Source organism: Haliaeetus leucocephalus, unplaced genomic scaffold, assembly GCF_000737465.1.
Source record: "Haliaeetus leucocephalus isolate CR32 unplaced genomic scaffold, Haliaeetus_leucocephalus-4.0 Scaffold173, whole genome shotgun sequence".
Taxonomy (NCBI): Eukaryota; Metazoa; Chordata; class Aves; order Accipitriformes; family Accipitridae; genus Haliaeetus; species Haliaeetus leucocephalus.
The window spans coordinates 13,331,494-13,358,043 of NW_010972609.1; the positions used below are offsets into that span (position 1 = coordinate 13,331,494).

At 36.5% G+C, this 26,550-nt stretch overlaps 1 protein-coding gene across 3 annotated transcripts in view; it reads left to right on the forward strand.

Moving 5' to 3' along the window:
- NUCB2 (nucleobindin 2) overlaps window positions 1–26,550 on the forward strand; it is a 34,552-nt gene that overhangs the window by 3,978 nt on the left and 4,024 nt on the right. For all 3 annotated transcript variants that reach the window (XM_010563836.1, XM_010563837.1, XM_010563835.1), the window contains exons 2-12: window positions 11,030–11,173; window positions 11,842–11,949; window positions 13,260–13,386; window positions 16,681–16,784; window positions 18,496–18,681; window positions 19,329–19,419; window positions 20,977–21,035; window positions 22,571–22,663; window positions 23,741–23,830; window positions 24,408–24,578; window positions 24,908–24,989. In XM_010563836.1, the coding sequence (XP_010562138.1) occupies window positions 11,030–11,173; window positions 11,842–11,949; window positions 13,260–13,386; window positions 16,681–16,784; window positions 18,496–18,681; window positions 19,329–19,419; window positions 20,977–21,035; window positions 22,571–22,663; window positions 23,741–23,830; window positions 24,408–24,578; window positions 24,908–24,989 (1,255 nt within the window). The remainder of the gene's footprint in view (window positions 1–11,029; window positions 11,174–11,841; window positions 11,950–13,259; window positions 13,387–16,680; window positions 16,785–18,495; window positions 18,682–19,328; window positions 19,420–20,976; window positions 21,036–22,570; window positions 22,664–23,740; window positions 23,831–24,407; window positions 24,579–24,907; window positions 24,990–26,550) is intronic.

Sequence of the window (26,550 nt, forward strand, 5' to 3'; positions counted from 1 at the left end):
GCGGGCAAGAGAGAGCAGCCCGCCGAGGCGAGGGGCTTTCTCGCGGGGGGGGCGGTGGCGGTATGAGGGGAGAAGCGAAGTTTGACCGAGAGCGTCCTGCCGCCCGTCAGGAGGGAGGCTGCCCGGGTTTCTCTCCCTCCCTCCCTCCCTCCGGCCTTCTGGCACGGGTGCCGTCCGCCGGAGCCGGTGGCTTTTCAGGAAGTAACGCTTCAGCAGCCCCGCTGATGGACGCGTAAGCAGTTAGCTCTAAAGCACCACGAGAAACCAATGCATACCTGGCAGCAGCAGCAGCAGAACCTCGACTGGCTGGTAACTGCACAACCCGCAGGAAAAACTTAGGCTGCTTTGCCCAGGAGATTAGACTGATTTCACTAGAAAGGGTACAGCTTTTCAGCGTTATGTTTACTGTAGTGCCACTGGAGGAGGTGGGTAAAGTACTCTAGTGTCAGGCTAGCCGCTGTACTCATAGAAAGTATTCCAAAAGAGGAAAAGGTTGAAACATGGTTGTAGAGAGGTAACTTTTTTTCCTGAAATGAACGTGGTTATGGTTTCCAGAAGAGTTCACGTTTGGCAACACTTTTTAGTAAGCCTGTAGGAGAAAAAGCCTCTGTTGAGTCACAAGTATTTGCTGTGGAGAAATAACGTCCAGTGTTTTCAAAATTAGACCATCACAGTAACAACAATGAAGCACCAGTACACCATGGTATCAAGTTCAACGTGGAGGTTTGCTTTGGGGTTTTTTTTTTTTGTCATCTTGTTTTCTCCCACTCTAAAGAAAAGGCCTGTAGTTGCCTCAGTATTGGTGCAGTTCTACCCCGAATTCTGAAGTGACTGTCCCTCTCAACTAAACAGAGCAGCACAGGAAAGATTTCTGCTCTGAAGACTGGATAGGAGATGAAGAGCCACTAAAAAATTGTTTGAAAAATTGTTTGAAACCAGGTGCTGTTGTAACCATTATGGGCCTCCACTTAAGACTCACAAAAGGTTTATGGGAGAAGCCCACATTTCTGTGAGCACTTTAGGTCCACTTACATCTTTTACTGGTATTTCCTACACAATGATCTCGTACAGTCACAGTGCAACATCCACCATGGGCTGCAAATTATTAACCTGATTACGTATAGTACCTCCTAACTGTGATTAAGTATTTTCCTTTTTACTCACTACTGTAATCTTATGGATGGTGGCAATATTTTATTTTAGAATAAGAAAGATAGTCATATTAAAAAAAGTAATAACATGTCTATCATTAAACAAATTGTGCTGTAGTAGAACAATGTGAATCTCATTCACTTCTAACCAAGATAATTAACTAAACAAAAAGGGGGAAAGCAAAATTATAAATTAATATTGCCCATTGGGTCTGCTTAAATCTTCCATTAGCTATTGTATGTGAAGGCACCTAATGTAGGTATCTGATGTAAATTTGCTTGTGACTTGATGCTATAATACAGCTCGAGATACCATTATTTGGCATCTGAAATTATGTTCAGAAAATCCTATCAGGCAAATAAAAACTAAGCAACAACAACAAAAAAGAATTCTTTTTTATTAAGACTAAGGAGAAGTTTCCATAACTTGGCTGTGTAGTAATGGTAGTACTGCTGAACATAAACTTTCGGTTCATATAACCCAAGTTAAAGGTTTTCTGTCAAAAGCTGCCCCCAACTGATATGTATATAACTGAAATTGTAGTCATGAAAGGGGAGAGCAGTAGTTCTCTGAGACAATAAAAAATGTAAAATATTATATTGACTCAAATGTCAGAGGTGTGGAAATATTGACCTATACTTCAAGTGATATACTGACTAAACAAATGCGCTTTACAAAAGAAAGATAAAATCCTTTACTGTTAAGTTAAAAGCCGATAGCAGTGTTGCCTTGATTTGAACTCCTGTTCAACAAAGGCATTTATCTAGTGAGGTATTGTGCTCTTGTCTATTTGATTGCTCAGTACACAGAAGAGATCTCTCAGAAGTTCCTGATAGATATATAGGAATCCCTTCTGGTAAGGGATATGCTTGTAGGTCGCTAAAAACATGGCCAGGTACTTAAGCCAAATCAAATGAAATCGGAGGCAAAATTCATGTTAATTTCGACAGTTTTTGCTCTTGCTTACTATGCATGATTTGACAGTTAGAAGAATGAAAGAAACTGCATTTTATTAGAACCGTTTTAATCATACTCAGTTGTAAATATTATTCTTCATCACAGGTAATTCAGGAAATTTATAGACCCTTTTTGTGATAACATTTCTCATGCTTTATATTATTTGTAAAACAAGAGTGGCATATTTATGCATATTTGGATTCCTAAGCAAGTAGAAATCAATGTTAATTAGCAAATTATGGGAATAAATCTCACTAGGCAGCTATCATTAAGTGCCTAAATATTTTAAAATCTGGCTCTGTATCATTAGATCTAGATTTATTCTTGTTAGCTATTTTGTGTTTTCTTTCAAAGGGGAAAAAAGTACCTTGAAGTCCTGGGGCATTCAAGGTTTACTGTAGCATCATTATTTGTTATTGACTAGAGCAAAATCCATATTAGTAGAATAATTGAAATGCTGTTTGATTTGAGATTAGGGTTTGAGCAAATACTTTGGTTGCATGTAGTAGCATATTTGAAATGAGGTTGCTTTTTATGCTAGCACTGACAAAATTGCTGTTGACAGTTATACAAAATGAATTTGTGAGATTCCAGGTGTGCTATTATATTTTGTTCTATATGGGAACTGAATTTATAGTACAGGAAGCTGTATTTGTAGTGGCAATTATTTTTTATTAATTTACTTTTGAGGTTGATAGGAGTTATATCAAGTATGCCTTGAATTCAATACAAGCGTTTGCTTGAGTATTGGCTTCATAAATCTTTTTGGTTTAGCCAACTTTATTGAAAAGAATTGATAAAATCATGCAAGTTCCTTTTAAAAACGAGACTAACATTTCAGCATTCTTCAGTTAGTAAGATAGCTTTGTAGACACTGATACTTATTTTTATGAAATGATAGGGAAGTTCCTTGGAGGCAGGTAGTATTATAAGTACGCATGTGTATTTGTGTATGTGCACAGAGGTTTTTAAATAATGAACCATTAACATTGCAACAAGAAAAAACAGTTTTCTTTTCAAACTTCACTTATGACAGAGCTAAGCACGTGTAGCAGCAGGCCATATGTTTTGCTTGTATGCCATCTTTATTTCTGGACATACAGTTGCATTGTAAATAGTACTTGCTGCTTTCCCACTTGAGCATTCATAGTTTGTGTTACTATATAATATCCCCCAGCATTTGGGTGACTCAATAAAACAGATGAAGTATATTTATTTTTAAAAAAGGTTCTGTCAGCAAATGTTGTACTACACAGTTGAGGCATGCTGTCTTTTCCGAGAAGCTGAAAAAAGAAGCTGTTCTATCAGCCAACTTTTGTAAAGAGAATGAAGCAGATAAAAGTGCAGTGAGAAAAATGTAGCTAATACACGTCAAAAGAAAAGAATTAAACAGGATGAGAAGAAAGGATTCTACTGCCTTTATGTGCTTAAAGAATACTGTTTTATATAAAACTATATTTACGTACAATATTAAAATGCTTCTTGAAAAAATAAGGAATGTCTCCTGGTGCGGAGAATTGCATGAGATGTATTCTAACAAAAGATTAGGACAGCATGTCCAGGTTGAAACCTGTTGGATTTTGGCTAGAAAAAAAGAAGCAACATCTGAATTATGGGGTTAATGGACAACTTTGACAGAAGAGAAAAAATACTTGAAGGATAATGAAAGGAAAACTGTTGCTGCTTGTGTGGATGGGACATTTACTGAAAGAGGAGAGGGAAAAACGATGCTTACATATTAACTTTTAAAAGGATGAATTCTCATTTGGGAAGAAAAGTATGCAGGTGTTTCTGTATTTTGAAAGATAACTTGTAAAGGGAAAACTATTGCAGACTGTAGCCGTTTCCCTTTTTACATTGTTTTCTGCTCATGTCTTCAATGAGAAATCTATATCTAGAGGATTGGTGACCTAGTGAAAAGACGTCTTCACCACAACCAAAGGTTTAGCTTAGCATCTTGAGCTGAAACATGTTTTTGCACTTCCTTCTCAAAATTGTTGCCACATTTTAGCCATGCTAATACTGGATTAACTCACTGGACTAACGTTGTGAAGAGGATGCATTAACTATAGATTAATTGACTTTCATTGTTGGTTAAGGTATGATAGCTTACAGTGTCTGTGCTGCAAGTCCTCCTGAAAGAACAGGGAGGAACTAACACTGATACTTCAGGTGTTTCCAAACAGAAAATATGGCAGAAGAATAATCTGTTTCTGCCTAATTTCAAACATTTAATGTATTTTTTTTAAGATTTTATGAGCTAATCAATTTATATCTTTGCAAATAATTCTTAAAGAAATGGAAAAACCCATGGCATTAAACGTTCTCTGTTTAAACTGTGATATATGGACAGGTATATCACTGTTTCAGAGAGATGAACACAGACTGCAGATGCTAGATGGGTATCTCAAACTGCTGAAGGAGTACTTTACATAATATTTCTAATATCCTCATTTTAGTACTGAGGTTAGAATATTCGTAGGAAGATGAAAATCAGTAGATGTCTTACCTCTTTCCTGTTTTGTTTTGTTTTGTTTTTTTAATTCACTGCATATGAAGATTATTCGCTTCTCCAATGTACAGCATTAAAATAGGAAGTCACAGTATAGTCATGACTAGAGAATATTGCTATCATCCTGCGTGTCTGCACTGTATCTCACACAGGTTTAATTACTTCCATATTAGATACAGCAGGCATATGTGAAATTTTATGAATAGGTAGGCTTATTTGTGTATTCTATAAGTCTGGACTTATGTTTACGTTGCCCATCAAGGTATGCATGGATTTGGCGAGTGCAAACATGCAATATGACATTTACAATGTCATGCTATCTTACTTCATAATCATCTGCTGAGCTTCTACACGTGCAGATGCTACACACTGATATCACTATGTGTTTTTGCCTATCTCAGTTTTAGAAAATTTGACATTGGGTGTTACTCCCTTAAAAATATTTGTGCTTTGCTAGGAAGGTGATGGAGACGTCAGTACCAGAATAATGCTGTTTTCCGGAAATAGGTGTTAAGTTAATGAAAAGTAAATTTTCAGGTTTATATTATAAACACCTGGCAGTTCTGTAAAACAGGTGTGCTAATGGTATGTTTAGTTGCTTGTGTTAATGTTGCTAGAACAAACTCTAGAAGCTGCATTTTATACTTATCTTTCAAAGCCCATAGCTCTTTATAATTCAAATGTCCGATCCTGTTCCACTGAAGTTGATAGGAATTTGTGATTAACTTTAGTGGGAACAAGATCAAGGTTGCTGGCAGACAGCCTGCTTCTTTTCTTTTCCAATTGTATTTTTCTGTTCATGCAAGTACATTGGTGGCTCTATTTTCTGCTGACTATCTCATTCTCTTGGCTCTTGCTCTGTTTTTTTTAAAATACTTTATACTCAGAGAGGTTTTTATTTTTTGTTTTCCCTGACAGCTTAGGATATTAGCTTTGTTTATAAACTACAGTATTTGTCAGTTCTAGAGCACTACTTTTATGATTAGCTCTCTTGATATATTACAAGTAGAAATGTTTGTTTATACCTTTAGGAAAGATGAGATTGGTTTCCGATACAAGAAGATTAGAGTTGTGCTACCTTTTCATCTAGGTGGGCTACATGTCTTTGACTAAAATCACACACCCATGGCCAGGCACGAGGATGTATGCTGTGCATTATGTACCCCTGATGACAATTATCAACTTGACATTGCTCCTCTTCTGCAACACCGTGATTGTCTGTTGAACTTGGTGGCTCTGAGTCCTTACAGAAGAAACCACATTCCTGGGTCAGACACATAGATTCACCCTAAAATGGCTGGGAAGAGATGGTCATCCAGGAATGGGTTTCTCAAAAGTCAGGAACTCTTGAAGGTAGCTGGCAACAGGCTGAGGGTGGAATGAACTCTTAATAGTAAAGTGTTTAGTGGAACAAAAGCTGGAACCCCGGTTTTCCTCTCATGCTGCCTCTTGTCACTCTTCCCTCTAGTTCCTGAATTTGAGAATCACGCTGAGTTTTTTTCTTGCATGTGATTAATATTAGAATTTGCAATGGGCCTGGTTTGTCTCTTCTGATACGCGTCAGAGTAGAATGTGCTCAGTGACTCAGCTGTGACTGTCACACTCTAAAGGTTGATGCATGTCTTAGTCACCTGCTTTTATTGAGGGAATTTTGATGAATATAGTCCTGGACTAATAGATACCTAAATACAATAACTCTGTCTTTACTAGGTAATTATTTTTTATTGTAATAAATGTATTTCTAATTTGCTTGTTAAAGCACAGATTGTGTAAACAGTTGAGTTCCTCAAAATACCATGGGAAATCCTGTGTTAAGCATAGTAGTCAGCAAAGTCAGCTGTAATTATAGAGATATCTTTTGCTTATCCATTTTGGTCTTCTCTGCTTTTAATTCTTCCTGGTACTTCTGGATTTTTTGGCCTGTTTTATCAAAAGGGCTACAATAAAAACACCCTATGTACAACCTGAAACAAAACTGCCTGATGGGCAGTAGATAGCCTTATTTTCAGAGCAGCTTATTATGTCAAATAGATGTGAAGAACATGTTGTGGTATCATCCAGTCTTTCCCATTATGTATGACAGCGTGTAATTACAAAGAATGGTATTTCCAAGGGAACCCAAATTGCCCATGAGCACAAATCCCACAGAAAGTCAGCAGATCCAATGGCACTTAGTTTGATGACGGCTTTTGATAGATAAGCTCTGCTGACTACTGCAGGGGTAGTTTAAGATGATATAGCTGCAGTTGCCCATCCCAAATCCACTGGAGATTAGTGCTCCCTGATATGAGGTTTGGCAGACCAACATGGTTGCTTATATCTCAGTTGTTTCAGTTCAGCATGGACATTTTATCTATCAGTTTTCCTGAGTAGCAAGGGAAAAAGTCTTAAAAGTTTAACGGTGTACGCCGCTTTGGCCTAAACGGGCAATCCCCATCTCCACAGTTATTCACGTTACTAGAAGATGTAGGTCATCAGCTTTAAAAAGATTATTTATGTCTTTAAAATGGATCAAAGACCAGGTGTCATTGTTGAAAGTGTTGGCTTTAGTACGTGCCATGGGCAAAGAATGAATCAATGCCGTTAACTATGGCTAGCACATGGCTTCTCTGCCATGGTTCATCTCACTACCTGACCTGTTGGTCTTACATGAAATCACCATGCTCAAGTAATAGCCACATGTGATTTTCAAAAACACTGTTTACGCACCTTACATGAGTAGAGTGGCTTATGGTAATATTAAATTACTTTTATTACTATAATTGTGTATATATTAAAATATTTTGCTTGGAAAAAAATATTTATCCATCTATCGGGGTCCCAATTTTTAGCATTATCAGAAGCTACAGTTTCTTTAAATAAATACTTCAAACATACCTAACCTTTTGAAAAAATATTTCTAAAAATACTGAGAGTATAGTTATTATACTCATATACTTTGGCGTTTTTAGTTTTGTTTCATATCCATTGCCTAGACTTCCTGCACACTTATGGCCTTTCACTTACCAGTTTACTTGACTGTCCCATTCATACTCTGTGAGAATTTCAGCAAGGTGGACTTTTGTTTTACCTGTAATTTTTTTTTGTAGTAATGCTCTGTGTTTAGAGAAGTTATTGCCCAGGCTGTTCATCCAGAATCTTTCAAAGTAGATTTTGAGGTTCAGTTCTCTCCTATTCATTTTTTAAATACACTTAGTTGACAGATACTGAATTAAGTGTTTGCCTTACTTTTACTGTCTTTCCTGTTTCTTTCATCTGAAAAGGCAAGCGCAATGGCTTCCTCACAACTTTATCTCAGTCTGCTTTGGAGTGAACCATCACCTTGCAAATATTCTTAGTCCTACCTGTAGAATTTATAAACCTTTCTTGTTAAGAAACAATGCTCTGATAAAATCTGTAGCATAGCCTAGGCCACCCAGGGTTCTTCTGTTTCAAATTGGTTATTAAAGGACTGGAAAAGATTCAGAGAAGACTAACAAGCATGATCAAAGGTCTGGAAAAACTTCTGTAAAAGGAATCATTAGGTAAGCTAGCACTCTTTAGGCTAGAAGAGTGAGGACTGTTGTATAATCACTGTTGGAGAGCTATAATATGGAAATGGTAACTAAGAATAAATTGTTTACATCTCTTCCAGTACAAGAACTTAGGGGGTTCACTGAATGAGGTAAATGGATGACAGGTTCAGAGCAGAGATGGTTCACACAACGTGTTATCTGTGGACCTACTTGCCATACTTGTCATGTTACAGGTAGTCTGTTACAGAAACACTATTTTCTGTTTCTATCCAACCTGGTGCATAAGTTAAGCTATTTCCAGTTTCCATTTGTTGTCTTCAAGCCTATGTGGTGATCTAGATGTGTTCATATGTTGACAGGTATATCAAAATGCCTTAGTAAGGACAAAATAACAAACAGTGTTCAGAGACTGACTCTAACAGCAGATACGGCAATCTACTTTTAGAAAAAGGAGGACAAAATTAGGTGATCTTGTCCATGCAAGACAAAAAATTCAGACAGTAAGATGATGGTTGTCTGCCACCTAAAAGAACTGATGGCCTGCATAACATATATAAACTTAATGTTATCCATGCCACTGATACATAAAATGAACTGTGCCACTAACAGACTCAGCTGACAGCTCAAATTCAGGACTTCCCAGCAGCATTGTTAATCTGCCCTAGTAACCTAGCCTGGCCTGAAGATCCAGTATGAGGATAGGAAGGGAGACTTCTGGGCAAGTCCATTAACTTGGTGATTTGGTTTATAGAAGTCATCCAGTTAGTACTCAAAAATATTCAGTCTTGGCATCTACGTCAAGATTAGGAGACTTGAAAACCTACTATTTGTTAGTTATTATCATTTCCTGTGATTAAATCCTGTTGAAATTGCAAACCTAGGCACAGCATTTTTACAACAATATTCTGTAATTAAAAACATCTGAAGTATTAGACCTTTGGCATTTGTAAAAGTGATAGTGAATAACTAACTCCTTCATTTATCAGCTCTATAAAGTCACTGTAAGCTAGCAGCTTGTGTGGAAGTGTAGAAATTAACTTACTAGTTCCAGAAAATCAGTCTGGATCTGACGGGTTTTTTTTGTTTGCATGTTTGCTTGCTTTAAAGGAATGACTGAGGCAAAGCTAATCAGACTTGCTGTTGTGGATCTGACAGTAGTGCTGACATTGAATCTAATATGCTCAATATGACAACAAAAATAACTCTTACTATCCTGTCTGGTAATGATCAGATGTTAGTCATTTTTTACACGAAAGTAACAAGTATTTGCTATAACTGAGCAGCATTCAGTTAGACTCTTTTTTGCTGAAGAAGTGATTAAGAAAAAACAGTTTCACAGAATTCTTGTCATTCTTGAGCCTTTGACACACGAAACAGAAGATGTATAGGTAGATATGTTTTTATCTCTAGCTATTGCCTCATCCCCAACAAAAGAAAGGATATCTCTGCACATCTTGTATGCATTTCTCATTTTTTTTCTTAATAAGAGTGCTTTCTTTTATGTAATAGTTATATGAATAAAGGGTGTCAGCAATGCTTAATATTAAATGCTTAATGTTATCTACATTTATGGCCTTAGTAAAAGGGCAGCTTAATCCAAGCAAAAGTAATGCTTCACTGTTGAGTATCAGAGCCATGTAGTCAGGAAAACTGGCACTGACTGTAATTAAAGTTTGTTCCTCCCACCCCACCCCACCCCAAAAAAAGAGATTTCCTGCTGGTGGACATAAGTACTTTTGATGGAATTACTTGCATGGCTAGTTGAAGCACTTGTACAGAAATTCTCCTTGTAGCAGGTATGCTTTTGATTTGTTTGACTGCACATTTTTTAAATATTACATCCTTTTCTTTGACATATTTAAGCTAATTTTAGACATTATTTGACTGGCAACTTTCACTTTCCAGGAAATTATTTATATTACTTATGTAATATTGGAGTTTGCTCAAGCTTTTTATAGAATATCCAGAGACTGTGGACTGTCATAGGCTGAATTGGCTATATTGTCTCAAGAGCCTGACTTCGCTGTCAGATGTTGGATTACCATCATTACTTTTTTAGCTGGATTTCCTGTACTCGCACTGTTTAAGTATTCCATCTTACCAGTTTCTGAATGAATTGAGGTATTTTCAACCAAATTTGATAGAGGGAGAGAAGAGAGAGGTCAAGAACTCTCAAAGTGCTCCGTGCTCACAAACTGTGTGTGAGTTAGCCCCATGTAAGATACCAAAGAAAGTCTAGGGGAGACTGGCTCCCTAGACCTAAAGCCCCAGCCTGAGCAACAATTTCAGGTAGTGTGAACACTTTTTTCAGGAATCTCTGTCAACTTGACATACAGATATAACATGGATTGTAAAATATTTTTCCTGCAAATAAATTTTGGAGGGGATCTTGACTCCAAGTTAGGCAAACTACTCCATTGCTGAAACATAAAGACAACTGGCATTACTACACTAAGATCTGATTCAGTGTCCATGATTATCTTTAGGAGTTTGCCAATAACTTCAGGAAAAACATGATCAGAGTGGGAATGTCAGTATTAGTTATGCAACACTTGGCCATCCTAAACGAGTGTATGAACATCGGATGTTCCCACCTGTTCTGCGGAGCCACTGATAATACCTTTCAACATGTTAAAAACCTCTTACTGTTTACAGTACAACTTAGGTTTGCCACACAGTTGTAAGGTAATCTGAGGAAACCTGCTTGTGTAATAATGGCCTTTAAAAATTAAAGCTGTATTTAATTCTTTGAGTTTTAGTGTTCCTTGAGAGCAGTAAAACATGTGGGAAGTGGGTTATTACAGGTATCTATGTAGGAATGTAAAAAAAATTCTAATCAGTACAGTATGATAATATCATTTATGTTATTTTTTGTGACTTGGTCTCATTTCAGATGAAGCGGCTATCTGTCCTGCCCCAACAGTGTATTTTGCTGATGACATGTCTCCTAATGGCCTTGGAAGCTGTACCTATAGACATAGATAAGACAAAAGTTAAAGGAGAAGGCCACGTAGAAGGAGAGAAGGTAGAAAGTCCAGTAAGTGTAATGAAATTTATCTAATTAAATATTTTTTCATAATTGTTAGTAATCTGGCTATAGCAAACTACCTTCCTGAAATTTAGATGTTCTTTACTGGAGTTACTTGCAGGAAGGAAACTAATATTAGCCAGTATTGTCATACATCTACTGTTGTGAGGTTCTTTTTAAATTTGTTCTCTTTTATTTTTTTTCCATGAGGGGCTAAAGGTGAGATGACACATGGAAGGAGTTCCCCAGCTTACAGTAGGAAGAAGTGCTTACTGTTCCACAGAGACTTCTTTCAAGCGATTGAGTGGTGGCTTAGGAAATTCCACTCAGTGATTCCAGTTCAGTGTTTCAAATAGAATAGTAATGAATGAATTACACTTTTGGAAAAAAAAAAAACACAAAAAAAACCACAAAACCCAACTATATTAACATGACAGATGCTTGTGTATTACATGGATTCCTGAACACTTTTCTTCTCTTCCTTGTCTGTTGTTGAAACAAATGAATCACAAGATTAAGTTGTTTTAGGGCAATGATGCAAATCAGAAGAAAACAAAGATATGTAAGAGAATATAATGCCTGTGTTGCTGAGATTTGAGTTTCAGTTTAATTGTATTTAAACAAAATGAAATGTTTGGTAGTATATTTTTTCTCAATTTCACGTTCTTTTTTTGAAGGATACAGGACTTTATTATGATGAATATCTCAGGCAAGTAATAGATGTCTTGGAAACAGATAAGCATTTCAGGGAGAAACTCCAGACTGCTGACATAGAGGAAATAAAGGTATGTACAAAAAAAGACTTAAATGAAGGTTAATTAAATCCATAATCACGAGCCATGTATGTTGTATTCTTTCTTCCTTTTCTTTTTTCCTACTCCTCTCAATTTTTGTGAGCTTAAATTTCCTCCCACTCTTATTTACTTAGGAATTTAACTCTTACTAGATCTTTGTCTGTAGTCAAGGGACAGCAGAACTTCTAATTAAAGAGTATCCCATAGCATACAAAAAACCCCCAACAACGTATACTTGAATGCATAGTTTCTGCCTTCTGCCTATCTACTAAAAAGCCAGTTTCAGACTTCATACAGGGAGGTGAACCTTCATGTACATCAAAACAGCTGCAAGCGTAGCTCTTACTCGCTGTTGCCTGCTGAGTAACTTGGAACACTGTTTTGAACACAAAGGTATATCTGCCTTCTGAGATTAAGATAGTGCATCACAAATGAATGTGATGACATGGAAGAGGATTACAAGACAAATTTTAGAGTCGGGGGAAATTGAGGAGTTGTACTAGAAGTAAGGTCAGTGTATATAGGAATAAAATAGACCTCTGGCTTTCTCTGCTGCTGTCCTTTCTTTGTGCCAATCCATATAGCACTCTCTCCAAAACCTTACCACATTCTTGTCTTTTCTACTTTAGTTCCTGGCTCTAGGTGGTGGCTGTTCTGCATTCCCCTTTATGAGCTAGAAATTCAGCAAGGGACAGGTAGGAAACAGTCTAAAGTGACAGACTTAAAGAGGAGATCCTGCCTTTTGCATTTCCTTTAATTGCTCGTGTTGCCATTGGCAGCTTTTGGCTCCTTTTTCTTCTGTGCTACGTCTAGTGTAACCCTTGAAGGTTACTATCCATTTCCAGATCCTGATAAATATTCATGCAATACATATTGTTTGCTGTTGCTGTGCTTGTACCTTCTCTCTCTCAAGTCTTACAGCTATCATCAAGTGGATGAAGAACACAGCACTTTGTGTACATCTCACAGTTGTTTTGAACTAATTTGAGAACATTTGATTAAGAAATTTGTCACTTAAACATTATTAGGTATTGCTGCTTAAAGGTCATGCTTTTGCTCTTTGGAGGAGCAAGATGCTTAGAAATTATCTTTTCAGAAAGCTTTTAGGATTCCTCCTGTTTCTATAACCATAGGCTTAAAAAAATTTGAATCTGCTCTTTGAAAAAATTTTGAGATTCTTACAGTGTGGGCTACAGCATATCCAAAGACTGCCACTAGTCTGCTGTCTTGCAGCTCATGTCTAATGGGAATCGTAAAGGCTACTTTCTTCCATTTTTTATACATAACTTGTTTTTTGACAGAGTGGAAAACTAAGCAGAGAGCTTGATTTAGTAAGCCACCATGTGAGAACACGGCTGGATGAACTAAAAAGACAAGAGGTGGCAAGATTAAGAATGTTAATTAAAGCTAAAATGGATTCTGTTCAAGGTAAGAATATAAAATTTAACTAGGTGAGTTAACAGATGGGGTTGTGTTGGGAGAGGTGTCCAAAGTTGATCAGTTATGCTTTGTTGTCAACAATAATGACTGTAAGCTGAAAGTGAGTGTCCTTTCTGAGCTGGCCTAGGGCCAGTAAAGATCCATCTTTATAGGAAAGTGGGGAGAAGAGCCATCTGTGTTTTATAAATAACTAAACTTGATTCTGGCAGTGGATTTTTCAGATACTTCTAATCCTTTTTGAACCTCTTTTTTTTTTTTTGTAGTGCATCAATTTATAGATTACTCACTGAGAACTAGTAACATAGTAAAACTATGTTTAAGAATACAACATGACATAGCATTTCATGTCTTTACAGGGTAGAAAATGATTTTTTTTTTTACAGTCAACACAAAAGTTTTCCTTTTTTTGTTTTTAAGCCCCCTTTCCACGAGTTAGAGTTATTGTACAGATTTATAACAAATATTGAACATTTCAATTTAGAAGATTATTTTTCTTATTTTTGGGGCAGTTTTAAGCTCCTGAGTAAAGAAGAACATTTGGAGTGAAAAAAATTCTCCGTAGCGTTTTCTTAATTGCTAATGAAATCGTACAAACTCAGGCAATTTCTTCTAATGAATAAAGTATACAGGTTTCTAATGATTCTGATTGCTGTATGTTTGTGTGGGAAATGGTGCTATCCCTTTTTATTTCTTATTACTGAAGATTTTTTACATTTAGAACTAATTCTGTAAATTTCTTATTAGTGGTTTCTTTTTGAAGAGAATTAGTTGCTCATAAACAATTAAGTCCTAATAATGGACTGCATTATCTTGTTTCTGAAATGCTGTTTTTCACACAGAAGCTCTAATAAAAAGGGCTTAATGTGCCTATGCAGATTATTCCATTATTAAAAATCTTTGCAAGTTATGGGGATGGATCCTACTGAATTGAATAGGTAATGTATCAATTTAAAATACTCCAAGAATAAGGAACTGTCTTCTAGGCTAAGGCGAATTTAGAGGTGGCAAGTAGACTGAAGAAGTATGCATGTGCAAATATGTGTTTGGGGATGTTACTACGGTCAGGAAAGCATCAGATTAATTTGGGAAAAAAGATATTTACAGTGTAGTACCTTTCCAATGAAGTCTATAGGTACTATCATAGTATAATTAATGAATAATTATATAGAGTCAGCTGAGGGCATCAGATCACCTTTATGACCTTTGCTTTCTTTTAATGAAAGTTCTCGTCCAGAGAGTACAGTCTACTGGTAGCTCAGCAGTGCAGAGCAGCGGTAGCCCCTCCTCAGGAGTCAGTGCGTTGCCTCACATACCTGCCAGACCCCATGTTCATCTTCCTCAGGCGGCTCTTTAGCTGCCAAGAGCCCTGTCTCATGCTCCTATTGCAGGCAAGCAGTCCAGTGACATCATGGTGACACTCACAGTGAACTAGTTGACAGCAGCTAATAGTACCTGATTGTGTACATAGTAATTTTGTGTATTTTGTAATTTTTTAGTAATTTAATGGACTGATTACTTCTAGCCCTCTCTACTTTCATAAATCAAGAGTAACTAACAGAGCGTGCTTTAGAAAAATAATTCCCCCCAACAGATCTGATCTTTTAAAGTATAAATGTGAGATCTTCCATTTGGGAAAGAACAAGAACAGATTATTCCAGTTCAAAATATTCAGATGATTGCTAAGACATGAAAACATCAGGAGTGGGAAAACATTTTGTACAGTTTATAATCAGCCCTGCCAGTGAGTACTTCACATCACATACAACAAGTATGGCCAGATTATCTATAAAATACAGCTGCATCTGTACACCTAGGCAACCTCTTGGAACATGTACAAAAGAGCATTCTAGAGTAACAGCAGGCAGAGCTGTTTGATTTCCTTTTATTTATTCTGTTAATCTTTTCCCTATAACACCACTTAATGTCTTCTACCTGATCTAAAAAAAGAAAAAAAAAGACACAAAACCCCCTGTTTTCTTCCCTCTCAGATGGATCAGGTTTTTAAAAAAAAAAAAAATAATAAATTTGAGATTATATTCTACATACATTCAGCCCTGATCCAGATGTGTTTTTAAACATTTTCACCAAGATCTTACTAGACTGATCAGTACAGAACAGAAGAATGTTGGGGGTTGGGTCTCAGATAATACAATAATGTGGCAAGTAAATACTGTCAAATAGAATGAGTCTTTTCCCATAAGTGTAAGAAATGGAGGAAAATGAGTTTGGGGGCTGTTTTGGTTGGTTGGTTGGTGTTGGGTTTTGTTGTTTTTTTTTTTTAAAGACTATTATTACACTTCTAAAAATGTTTCAAAAATAGTCTAAGGCACATATATTTCAACAGAAATTGTGATCTCACCAGGGAGGAATGATGGTTGAAATCTGCCCCAGCCAGTGTTTGCTGTTTTGTGATAATACAAACACAGCATTGAGTGTAACAAAGACAGATAGTTTGCCAAAGAATAACATGTTCAAAATGGTGTTTTCCAGTTTTTTTAAACAACTAAAATATTCTTTGCTAAGCCATCTAGTAAAAGGTTGTCGAAACTATTATACATATCAAAGTGTATACTGCTTAAGATAGCATTATTATTAGCAGTCAGAAACCATGGTAACAGCTAGAAAAGCCTTTTGTAGAAATATGTTTTGTTGTTAGTGCATTGTGTATTGATATTGTTGGGTATCATTCCTGTCATAAGGAAGAGAGAAATGTTTGCAGCTTTTAGACACAGGACCTGACTCCACTGTCTTGCACTTCTCATTTTGCACAAATGAAATATTAATATCTGCTTATCTGATTTGATATGATTTTACACCATATTGCACATACATCTTTGGCCAGACATAAGTCATTTGCAAAATGTTGAGGGCAGTAGAAGAGTCAGACTTCTCCCAGTTCAGGAAAAATATGCAAATCGTTAGCTTTGATACTGCACATAACTTCAACTATCTCATTTATATAAAAGAGAATAAAATGTTTTTCTTAGTTTGTGAAGCTGAAATTGATTGTACTTTCCCATGCTGAAACACAAGCCTTAATTTGTGCATGTTGAATTATTGCATGCAATGCAACACTGACACATCAGAAGGAATCTAGTGCAAATTGCTATCAAGTTTGGCGATCTTCAGGAGAAGCGACTTTAGAAGTGTTGCTATAGTTTCCTCCAACAGTGAAAAAATTATCCAGTCCTCAGGGAGCTCCCATATGAAAGTTTTAACTTCCTGATCTTGCTTGACTTCAAACTTATTTTAATGTTTTACCTTTGTACCTTGTTCTTTCAGACACTGGCATAGATCATCAGGCTCTCCTTAAACAGTTTGAGCACCTGAACCATCAGAATCCTGACACGTTCGAACCTAAAGACTTAGATATGTTGATCAAAGCAGTGAGTGCTAGATATAAACTACTGTGGTTTTTTTTTTATATTAATTTTTATGCATTTTTCACTGGTAAAGGCAAATACTTTTATATATACACCACTTTTTTATAGACAACATGCAGTTTTCATTTTCAGAGAAAAGTCAGTAGTCTCCATCGCACACTTGAAAACTGTTGTCAGTGTGCATTATGCTAAAGAGCCCATAAATTTTGGGGTGGCATCTTAACAGGACTTGCATTCATGTGCCAGTACAACTTCAGGAATAAAATATGCCTTTCCAGGAGCCTTTAAATTAAATACGGTTTTGACAGGGGCACATTTTTCCCAAGTGTATTTTCTGATTTCTATTTCTAAATGATTTAGGTGTCTCACAGAATGACATAAATAATTATCCCTAAACTAGCCACTTGAATTTTGGGATCTGTTATATATAGATCAAGCTGCAAAACTACAGCAGAGTAGAACTTAAGCTATCAATGTTAGAAATTGCATATGCTGGGCAGGGCATTCAGTGTCTATTTAGGAGATTCAGTATCAATCACAGGTGTGGGGGGGTGTTCAGTGCTTGTTTATTAAGGGGATGCAGTTAAGCTAAGCATGGCATGGCTTTTTTCAACTGCTGGAAAAAATACACTTCCCAAGGAGAAAAAGATTTTAATCTCAGATATGCTTTAGAGAACACTGCATGTCTGACATGAGTATTTGACAGTTTTTATATTTTCAAAATAAATTGAAAGATAAGGTATATTTCAAGCTTTCTGTAATTTTTGTGGATTTTTTTTTTTACCCTTGGAAAATTTTATCTCAATTTTCTGTAAAATTATTTTTTATAGAGATATTATAAGGTTTCTTGCCATTTCTGAGCATCACTTCTGGGAAAATTCTGGTTGGCTAGGAGAAGCATATCCTCAATGGCGCAGTTCTTTCTCTTAGTACATGTTTGGGTTTTTTCTGTCTTCTAATTTCTCAGTTCTCAGCTGAGATATTGACAGAGTGTAATGGGCATTTTAGGGGATTGTTGCTTTGGAATTGTTTTTGAAAAGGTACAGTGAATCTGAAAACTGAAAGGTAAATAATGGAGCGGCTATATCAGGTATAAACATGTTACTTTGAAAAGCACTACCAAAACATCCTTTAATACCTTGAGCTGTCTGAAAATGATACATCTTTAAACTCTATACAGGTCCTTGTCAGAAATTCTCCCCTCACACCCTTTCTCTCAATATAATTGTGGTTTTTGATTTAATCTGTATTAAACTACTGCAGACTAACTCCCATTATTAATGAAGGCACTTTTTTCATTAAAAGGTAGGCTAATCTACAAAAGTTCTTATTCTGAAATAATCAAGCAGGTTAATGGTACTATTTGAAGCTGCACTTAATTCGTATGGGACTTACTTAACTTGAGTTAATTTATTATTAATTGATGAGAAACGACACCTTGATGACTTCTTACAGTATTGTGTAGTTGCAAAAATTGTCTAGCAGTTGAACCCTTGCAAATAAACTTCTGTGAAAATAACAAAGTGAGGAGAGATGTTTTTGCATCACTGTCACGTGAAAGGAAACCCCCAACTAGTCTACCTCATGTTTAAAAGGAGAATGGCAATATGGCCAGCCTTGGCCACAGATCTGAACAATACAGTGTTTTTAATGTCATATGTGTTAACATAATTGTGTGGCATAATCATATATCTACATATATCTATATTTTTAGGCTACAAGTGATCTGGAAAACTATGATAAAACCCGCCATGAGGAGTTTAAGAAATATGAGATGATGAAGGAACATGAGAGGAGAGAGTATTTAAAAACACTGGATGAAGAAAAGAGGCAGCGAGAAGAATCCAAATTTGAGGAGATGAAGAAAAAACATGGTGATCACCCTAAAGTTCACCATCCTGTAAGGCCACAGTCTCTTCTTACATGATTGGGTGGAAGCTTTCCTTTCCAGAGAGAAAAAGCTAATAAAGAGAAGGGTGTATCTTCTTATTCTCAGCATTTGCCTCTTCTCGTTGACATGGGAGCAGAGTGTGGGAACAATGCAGAGAGCATTACAAAACCCACTATATATACCCCCATTTTTTCTATACAAGTATGACATTTGCTGGCAGAATTACTATTTACAAAGAAGATAAAACTCATGAGGAAGAAGCCAGAATGGTATTCAGAACTGTAGGGATGCCTTCATGGTATGCCTGGCCTGCAAGGAACTGCATCACAGTACCATTTGCTCTAGAAAAGGCAAACTAATTTAACTTCCTTTAGCTGTTATTTCTAGATGAGTCTGTGTGGCAATGACTGATGATTACAGGCGTTCCTTTCCACAGAATATGCATTTCCTTGACACCCCCTCTTTGCCTGGGCCTTTCTGTCTAATGAAAGTATTAGACCTGAACAAAAGAGAATTAAAGAAAATTCCATTGATTCCATTTGCAACATGACTAATGAGAAAATAAAGCCTTTCAGAGAAACCATAATGCAAAGGTAATGCAGAAAATTTACACTTAATCATATTTTGAATAGTTTTTCTTTGTAACCAATCTATAGGGAAGCAAAGATCAACTGAAAGAGGTGTGGGAAGAAGCAGATGGACTAGATCCGAATGAATTTGACCCCAAAACATTTTTCAAATTACACGGTAAGAGGTTTAGTTTAATTTAATGAACAAGTGAAGTGACTTTGTTACCTTCTGCTGAGGGCAAGTTTGTCTTATGCTAGGATGAAGACTTATACCTCAAGTAATTTGGATGAATCTGAAGAGTTAAGAGGACAAAATATTTATGTTATTGTTTGTAAGTTTACTGCAAAGTTTTAAATGTGGTTTAAAAGTTGGAAACAGAGTTTTGTTTAACTGCTCGTAAAATCATACAGCAAATAACTAGTAGTGATTCCTCAGGGAAGTATGGATACTTAGAGGGCTGTCCACATCTATAACTTTGCTTACACACTACGTACTAGGAATAAATCCTCAGAGGTGTCCGTGGGAAAACCTGCTTTCTCATCATCTCTGCAGATAAGTGGCAGACACACCTTATCTTTGGAATGGTCATAGAAGTGCCAAGCCTCTTCAGAAGTTGCAAGATTTCCTTAATAAAACAAAAACCAAATTGCCCCCCAATCCTGCCTCTATATTTCTGAGTAGTGTGCAGCTAGAAACAATAAAATAGGAGCAGAGATGAGGATGCATCAAAATGGGCATTTTGCTTTAAAAGGGATTATATAAATGTATAACCTTATATTTTGACGTTGTTAAATGCTTCATAATAAAGTACCCTTAAGCAGATCCTGCCTGGCACTGGGCTGTGAAGGCTTGAACAGTACATAGAATTTGACTAATCCCAAAGATGACAATTTAACTGAAGTGTTCTAGCTTGAGTCTGAACTTTTATCTTGGTTTACAAAATATATAAAAATGGATTATAATTATTAACCTTATTTATTCTCTCTAGAAAGAGATCTTGAACGACAATTTTCTGAAAATTTTTGGTAGCTTTTTTATGCAAATCTTACCAAAACAGAAATAGCCAAAATAACCCTTTGCCTTAGAGCTTAGTATATGAAAAACTTTGAAGCAATTAAACAAAAAGATTGCATAATAATGCTCATTTGAAGTAGACGTTGTCTTTCAATTTCAGAGGTAGTCTAACAATATTCAGAGTAGAATGTAGGATAAAAGATGGATTGTTAGTTATCAAGTATTCTCTTTTAATTTGTCATGAAAAGTCATTTTACAGTGATCTCTTCTCAAGCGCTGCATATTTATATAGATTTTCACATAATTCTTTAGGTTTTTTGGAGAGTCATACTGTTGGTTAACAAAGTTTTTCTACAGATTTTTATTGCTCCTGAATCTATTTGCAAATCTAGTTGTTAAATTGGGGCAACTTGTTCTCAGCAATATTTTTTGGCAATTGCAGTCTGTGCAATCCTTTTGTGACCTTTTTCAGTTTGCTAAGAAGTAGGGAGATTGTTCCAGACTTGTCTAACCAACCAGCCAAAAATGGCAATACAGTTCAGCCAATGCCTGATAAAAACCTAAACAGAAAAAACAACTCATGTAACCAGCTTCTTGTTAAATGATGTTTTTAATCCACACAAGATGTGGATGCTGATACTTACTTAACTCACAGAGAACTATTACATGTATTACTTTCTGTACTTACTCAACTTGTATTTTCAACACTTCTTTTTGTAGATGTCAATAATGATGGTTTCCTGGATGAGCAAGAATTGGAAGCCCTATTTACTAAAGAGGTAAAAAAAAAAAAAAGTTCAGAAACTTAACTGGTTTCACTAAATGGTTACAGGGCTGTCTGTATTTTTTCAAAGATATATTGGGGCTTTGGACTAAAAATTAGAGTATTCATGCCAAGTTTTGTGTATCCTTAATGTTTCTACAAAAGTATAAAAACTTATCAGCAGGGAAGATAAAGTAGTTGAAGCATAGGACTCAGACACCAGAGATCTAGTGTTCATGCATTTCTCTGCCACAGGCTTGCTTGAGATTTTTTAATTAATCTGCAGGATAGCTATACCTGTGTAAGTTGCACTGCAGAGAGCTGCACTCCTGCTCTAGCTAGATGCAGCCTGGTAGAGGTTCTAAAGCTGGGTAGCTGTGCTCATTCAGTGCTAATCAACAAGTCATAAGACTTGTTGAGAGAAAAAGGGTCACGCTCGTGTGAATTGGCTCGAAGACAGTACATTGTGGAAGCGGCTACAGAAATTTCATGTGTTTTCTATCTAGCTAGTTTGGAGGACATGTATATCTGATAAAGTAGACAGGCTTTTAGTTTCTTTAAGCTTTGGCTTGTTGGCTGTGAAAATGCAAATATTAGTACTTCTTTGCCTCCCAGAGGGGTAATGACAGCAATGTTTGGAAATTCTACAGGAATGGGAATTGCAGAATCAATGAATAAACAAAAGGCCTTGGTCTTCATTTTTGCAGTAGGTTCTGTTTTGGTATAGCAGAAAAAAACCCTAAACCTTCCACTCAAAGATCCAGTACTATGGCTGTCAATATCTAGTCTTACAATTTTTTCTAGGTTTCATGAGTCGGGGAGCACATGCACTAAACAGTATATAGAGAAGCTTATAAATTCAAACTACTGTAAATTTTTGAAGAAATTAAATTTGCAAATACAGACTTCTAACAATACTTTGCCATAATCCCCTCTAATACAATGAAGATATATGGCAGTCTTTTTTGACAGATATGTCCCACCATTTTGCAGTTTTGTAGTTTAAAAACAAATAATCTGGGGCCTTAAGATTACCTATGGCTAAGCAAGCAAAGCTAAATGACTGAGAAAACTAAGTAAAAGCAAATAAGCATGAACTCACCAGAAAGACATTGTGCAAGAAGAGCAGTGGACCATTAAATTAAGCACTCAGTTTGTCTTGTGATATCCTGAATGCTTACAGGGTTAGCTGCATGCTCTGGTAAAAAAGCTACTCTGTCCTGTTCCAGAAACCACGTGGAAACTCTGCCTGCTTTGAATCAAGTGTAGGATCAGACTGTGTCTGCCGAGGTCAATTTTACTGTAACGTCCACAGCACTGAATTATAACAGACCACATGAATTAACTGAAAACTTCATTCTTAGCAATGAAAGGCTCACTTGTTGCTTAAATACTATGCTAAAAGAGGAGAATTACACACACACGTGCTCACTCTATTGAAAAAATGGTGAACTCATGTTTTTAGCAACATCTTGCGCTACTGTTCCAAATATGCTGTCATTTGAAAGCAGCCCTTTCTCCAAACTAACATTTGCTAATTCTGAATTTCAGCTAGAAAAAGTTTATGATCCCAAAAATGAAGAGGATGACATGGTTGAAATGGAAGAAGAAAGGCTAAGAATGAGAGAACACGTAATGAATGAGGTGGGGACTGATGTTCAGTAGAGCTGCTGATTTCTTTCTGTGTTCAAGAAATACAGTCCTCCTGACAGGAAGTGTTGTCCAAGTACAGCAGAAAGGATTGTCCAACTACACCTGTCACACTGAATGCTCTTTGTGCTGGGATTCACATAAAGTTACAATTCTCAAGCCCTGTTCCCATGTTCTGATGTAAATGCCTGCTGACTAGTTTTTATTTAAGAAGTTCAGAGAAGGAATTGTGCTGTCACGTCCATCTTTTGCAGATACTGAGATTCAATAGAAATTCCATGTGAGTTTTGTGTCAAACAGGGAAGACACTAAATGTGGTTTTGCATTTGGCAAATTGGTAAGATTTAGGTGTGAGAAGAGGCAGTAGAGCAATGTTTTCCTTCACATACCTCACCTTTGTCTCTTCAGAGGAGGGCTCAGAGCTCAAGGTATCCCCTATGACAGTGAATAGCTCTACTGGTTCTGGTAGGTTTTCAGTTCAGGAGACAGAGGAAAGGGAAGAGGATGTTTTGAACTACCGTGTTTTTCACTCGTATCTTTTCTGTATTCAACTATACTCCTTAAGTTTGAGGAACGGAGCAAGACTGGTCTTCTATTAGTCATAAAGGGAAGCATTTCCTCCTTTCCCCTTAAAGGATTCTGACACAATTTAGTTGGGGTTTTTTTGATGTTTCAAAACCTCCCCATCCAACAGCGGAGATTACTCTGACTCACAGTTACAAAATTATTACCAGAAAGCTACAAAACATTTTTCTCAAAATGCCGCTTTCAAAATGAACATTTTCTCATGCATGCCACTACTAGTGTTGGGGCTGTGACCACAAATAATGTTTCCAATAAAGCCAATGAATTTTGAAGTAAAATGTGAGGATTTACTTTTTATTTCCATTTTTGTTAAGCTTTGTAAGCTTGTGAGAGAAGTTTTCAGAAGATGTTGCAGGCACTCCCTTGAGAATGGGACAGTTTAAAAATAAAATGGTTATATTTGAAGATATTTGCATGATGAAATTAAAACATTAGCTCCACCAAAACCTGTCCTTTAGGTTGAGTTTAATTTTTTGCTTCAAATAGGTTGATATCAACAAGGACCGGCTAGTGACTTTGGAAGAGTTCCTGCGAGCTACAGAGAAAAAAGAATTTTTGGAGCCAGATAGCTGGGAGGTAATGAAAATATGTTCCAAGTGCAACATATGGTACTATTACCATCACTCCAACCAGGAAACCAAATGGCATGTCTCTGACCTTTGCTTTTTTTCAGTGCCGTTTTGGTATGTGTGTGGTTAAGCGCCTTAACTAAATGTAAAGTACAAAATGTAGCAGACTAATGTAATGCAGCTGTAATCTTTATGGGGCACACGCAAACAGAAAAGGTCTTGCGCCACCCGGTGGATTCTAGAAGAGTTTTTCCCACATGCTTTTCAAACAGAAAATGGACATTTTGTTTATGAATCACTTTAAAGGGAAGATAAGAGCTCAGCTGGAAGGAATAGGAATTTTTTCTCATCCCTCTACATCTGTAGTAGAATTTTGCTCAGAAAATAGCTGAGAAACAGCTATTTTGCTGTTTCTTACAGTGAGTGTACTAACTTTTTACAGTGTCATGTCTGGTATTTTGATGAAAATTGAGTGATGTTTAGTGAACTGTACAATTCAGCTAATAATAATTTCAGTGGGAAGATAATAAAAATATATATGCATTCCTGGCTAAGTAGTCACATTCGTATGTATTTTCTTGCAGACACTAGATCAACAGCAGCTCTTCACTGAGGAAGAGCTGAAGGAATTTGAAAGTCATATTTCTCAGCAGGAAGATGAACTTAGAAAGAAGGCAGAAGATCTTCAGAAGCAGAAGGAAGAGCTACAGAGGCAGCATGACCAGCTTCAGGCTCAGAAACAAGAGCTTCAGCAGGTACACTTTTGAGAACAGAATTTTTTTTTGCCTTTTCTGTATCCTTATATGTGTAACAGCTCATGACAATCCTCAACTCTGGAGCATTCTTTACCTTGATTTCTCATATGACTCCCAGCTGAATTCTAAACCAATGGTACCACAGCAAAACATAATCTAGTATTCACGATTATAGCAAACAATGCAAGCATCTCAACTCAGTAGTATACCCATTAACAAAGATTTTACATAATGACTGCAAAATTTGTTTTAAGTGTATTCATTTATGTCATATCAGAGAAAGCTGACAGATTTAAGTTTTTCAACTGTTGTGTTTTATTTTTCACCAGGTTGTAAAACAGATGGAACAAAAGAAACTACAGCAAGGAAATCCTCCTGCTGGACCAGCTGGAGAACTGAAATTTCAACCCCGTATGTGTCTTTCTGTGTAGATACACAAACTTTAAAATAAGATCTCCAATGTAAAAGTCATTAAAACTGCATTTTCTGTTGAAATTGTTAATATAATGTGGTTTTAATGATCTCTGTAGAGACGTTCACTAAACTGTCTTTAAGAGGGAAGTATGGAACTCTTCTAAAGTATTCCTGAAATCTCAGTGCTTTTAAGTCCATAGTAAAAAAACAGAGCTCTAACTCAAGGCATCAAATGGACAGAGAAAGATTGTGTTGTACCTATCAGACCAAAAATATTGAGATCTAGTATATCTAGGATTCCTGAGCATCCAGAGAAGAATAGGGACATACAAATTACCAGGTCTGTCTGATGTTCTATGGCTGCATTACCAGTCTCAGACTGCAGAACAGATGAAAGCATTTAAATGCTTTCAACAAGTCCATCTTCAGCGGCCAATTTACTGCAGTTGGGCACAAAATGACATGACAAGTTAGTTCTAGACAGTATGAGTGACCAACTGCTTCAACACCCTCAGAAGAAGATATTGTCATAATAAATCATTGCATTTGCTCATTGGTGGCAACAAAATGGTCAGGTATACATTAGCACTTCTTATCCATAACACACTGTCCATGGTTTTTTTGTGTTTTAATACATCCTAACTTAGCTTTTTCTCCCCGTCTAGAAAGGTTGAAACTAATATGGCTTTATTGGCTTCCATGTTCATATGCTAACATTATCAGTAGGGCTCAAGAACTTCTTGACATTCATCTCAAACATAAGGCTTCAGACTATATCCGGGCAGCCTTTTGAATACTGGAAGCTCTAAACTGTTCCTGCAAGGCCAACAGTGGGATTTCAAACCTTAAATGCTATATTCAGTGATTACAGCTTACTTTGTTGAGTACCCTGAAATTCTATTCCTAAGCCACTCAGTTCTGTGAAGAGAAATAATGAGATTTCAGTACCAATTTAATTTTGTCTTTCATTTGCTTCAATACTGCCTTTGGGTAATTTCATTTTATGATCCTTAGTTCTGAGTGCCTCACTTCCCCTCACCTTCAGTAAGAACATCCTGTGTAATAGCAGATGCCCTGGGAGTTGGACTAATGATACATCTTTTGATACTGTCAATATTGTAGCAGATACTGTTCTTAACACATATTTTATGTAAAAACTTTCTGCAAAGTCATTTAATCAGGTGTCATAAGAATTCATTATATTAGCCAAAAATAGTCGCTACTCATTCAGTGAGTTAAGGAGGTTCAAGTAGACAATATTTCTAATCTGTAGGCTACTGGAGCTACTAAGGGCCATCTAAGAAAAAAAAAGTCACAAAAATGCAGCTGCAAGTTCTGAAATCTTCAGCAAACTATGAAACAGTATTATTCAAAGGTAGGCAAAGAGAGAATGTTGTAATTATTGTTGACACAGTGAGGAGTAAAATACAGGAGCAAGATGCTAATTTTTTTTTTCTCCCAAGCTTCCCATATTGGGATTAAAGGTTTCATAAACACGTAATATATTTCAAAAAGAACAATCTCCAAAGAACCAATGTGTTACAGAAGTAAAAATATT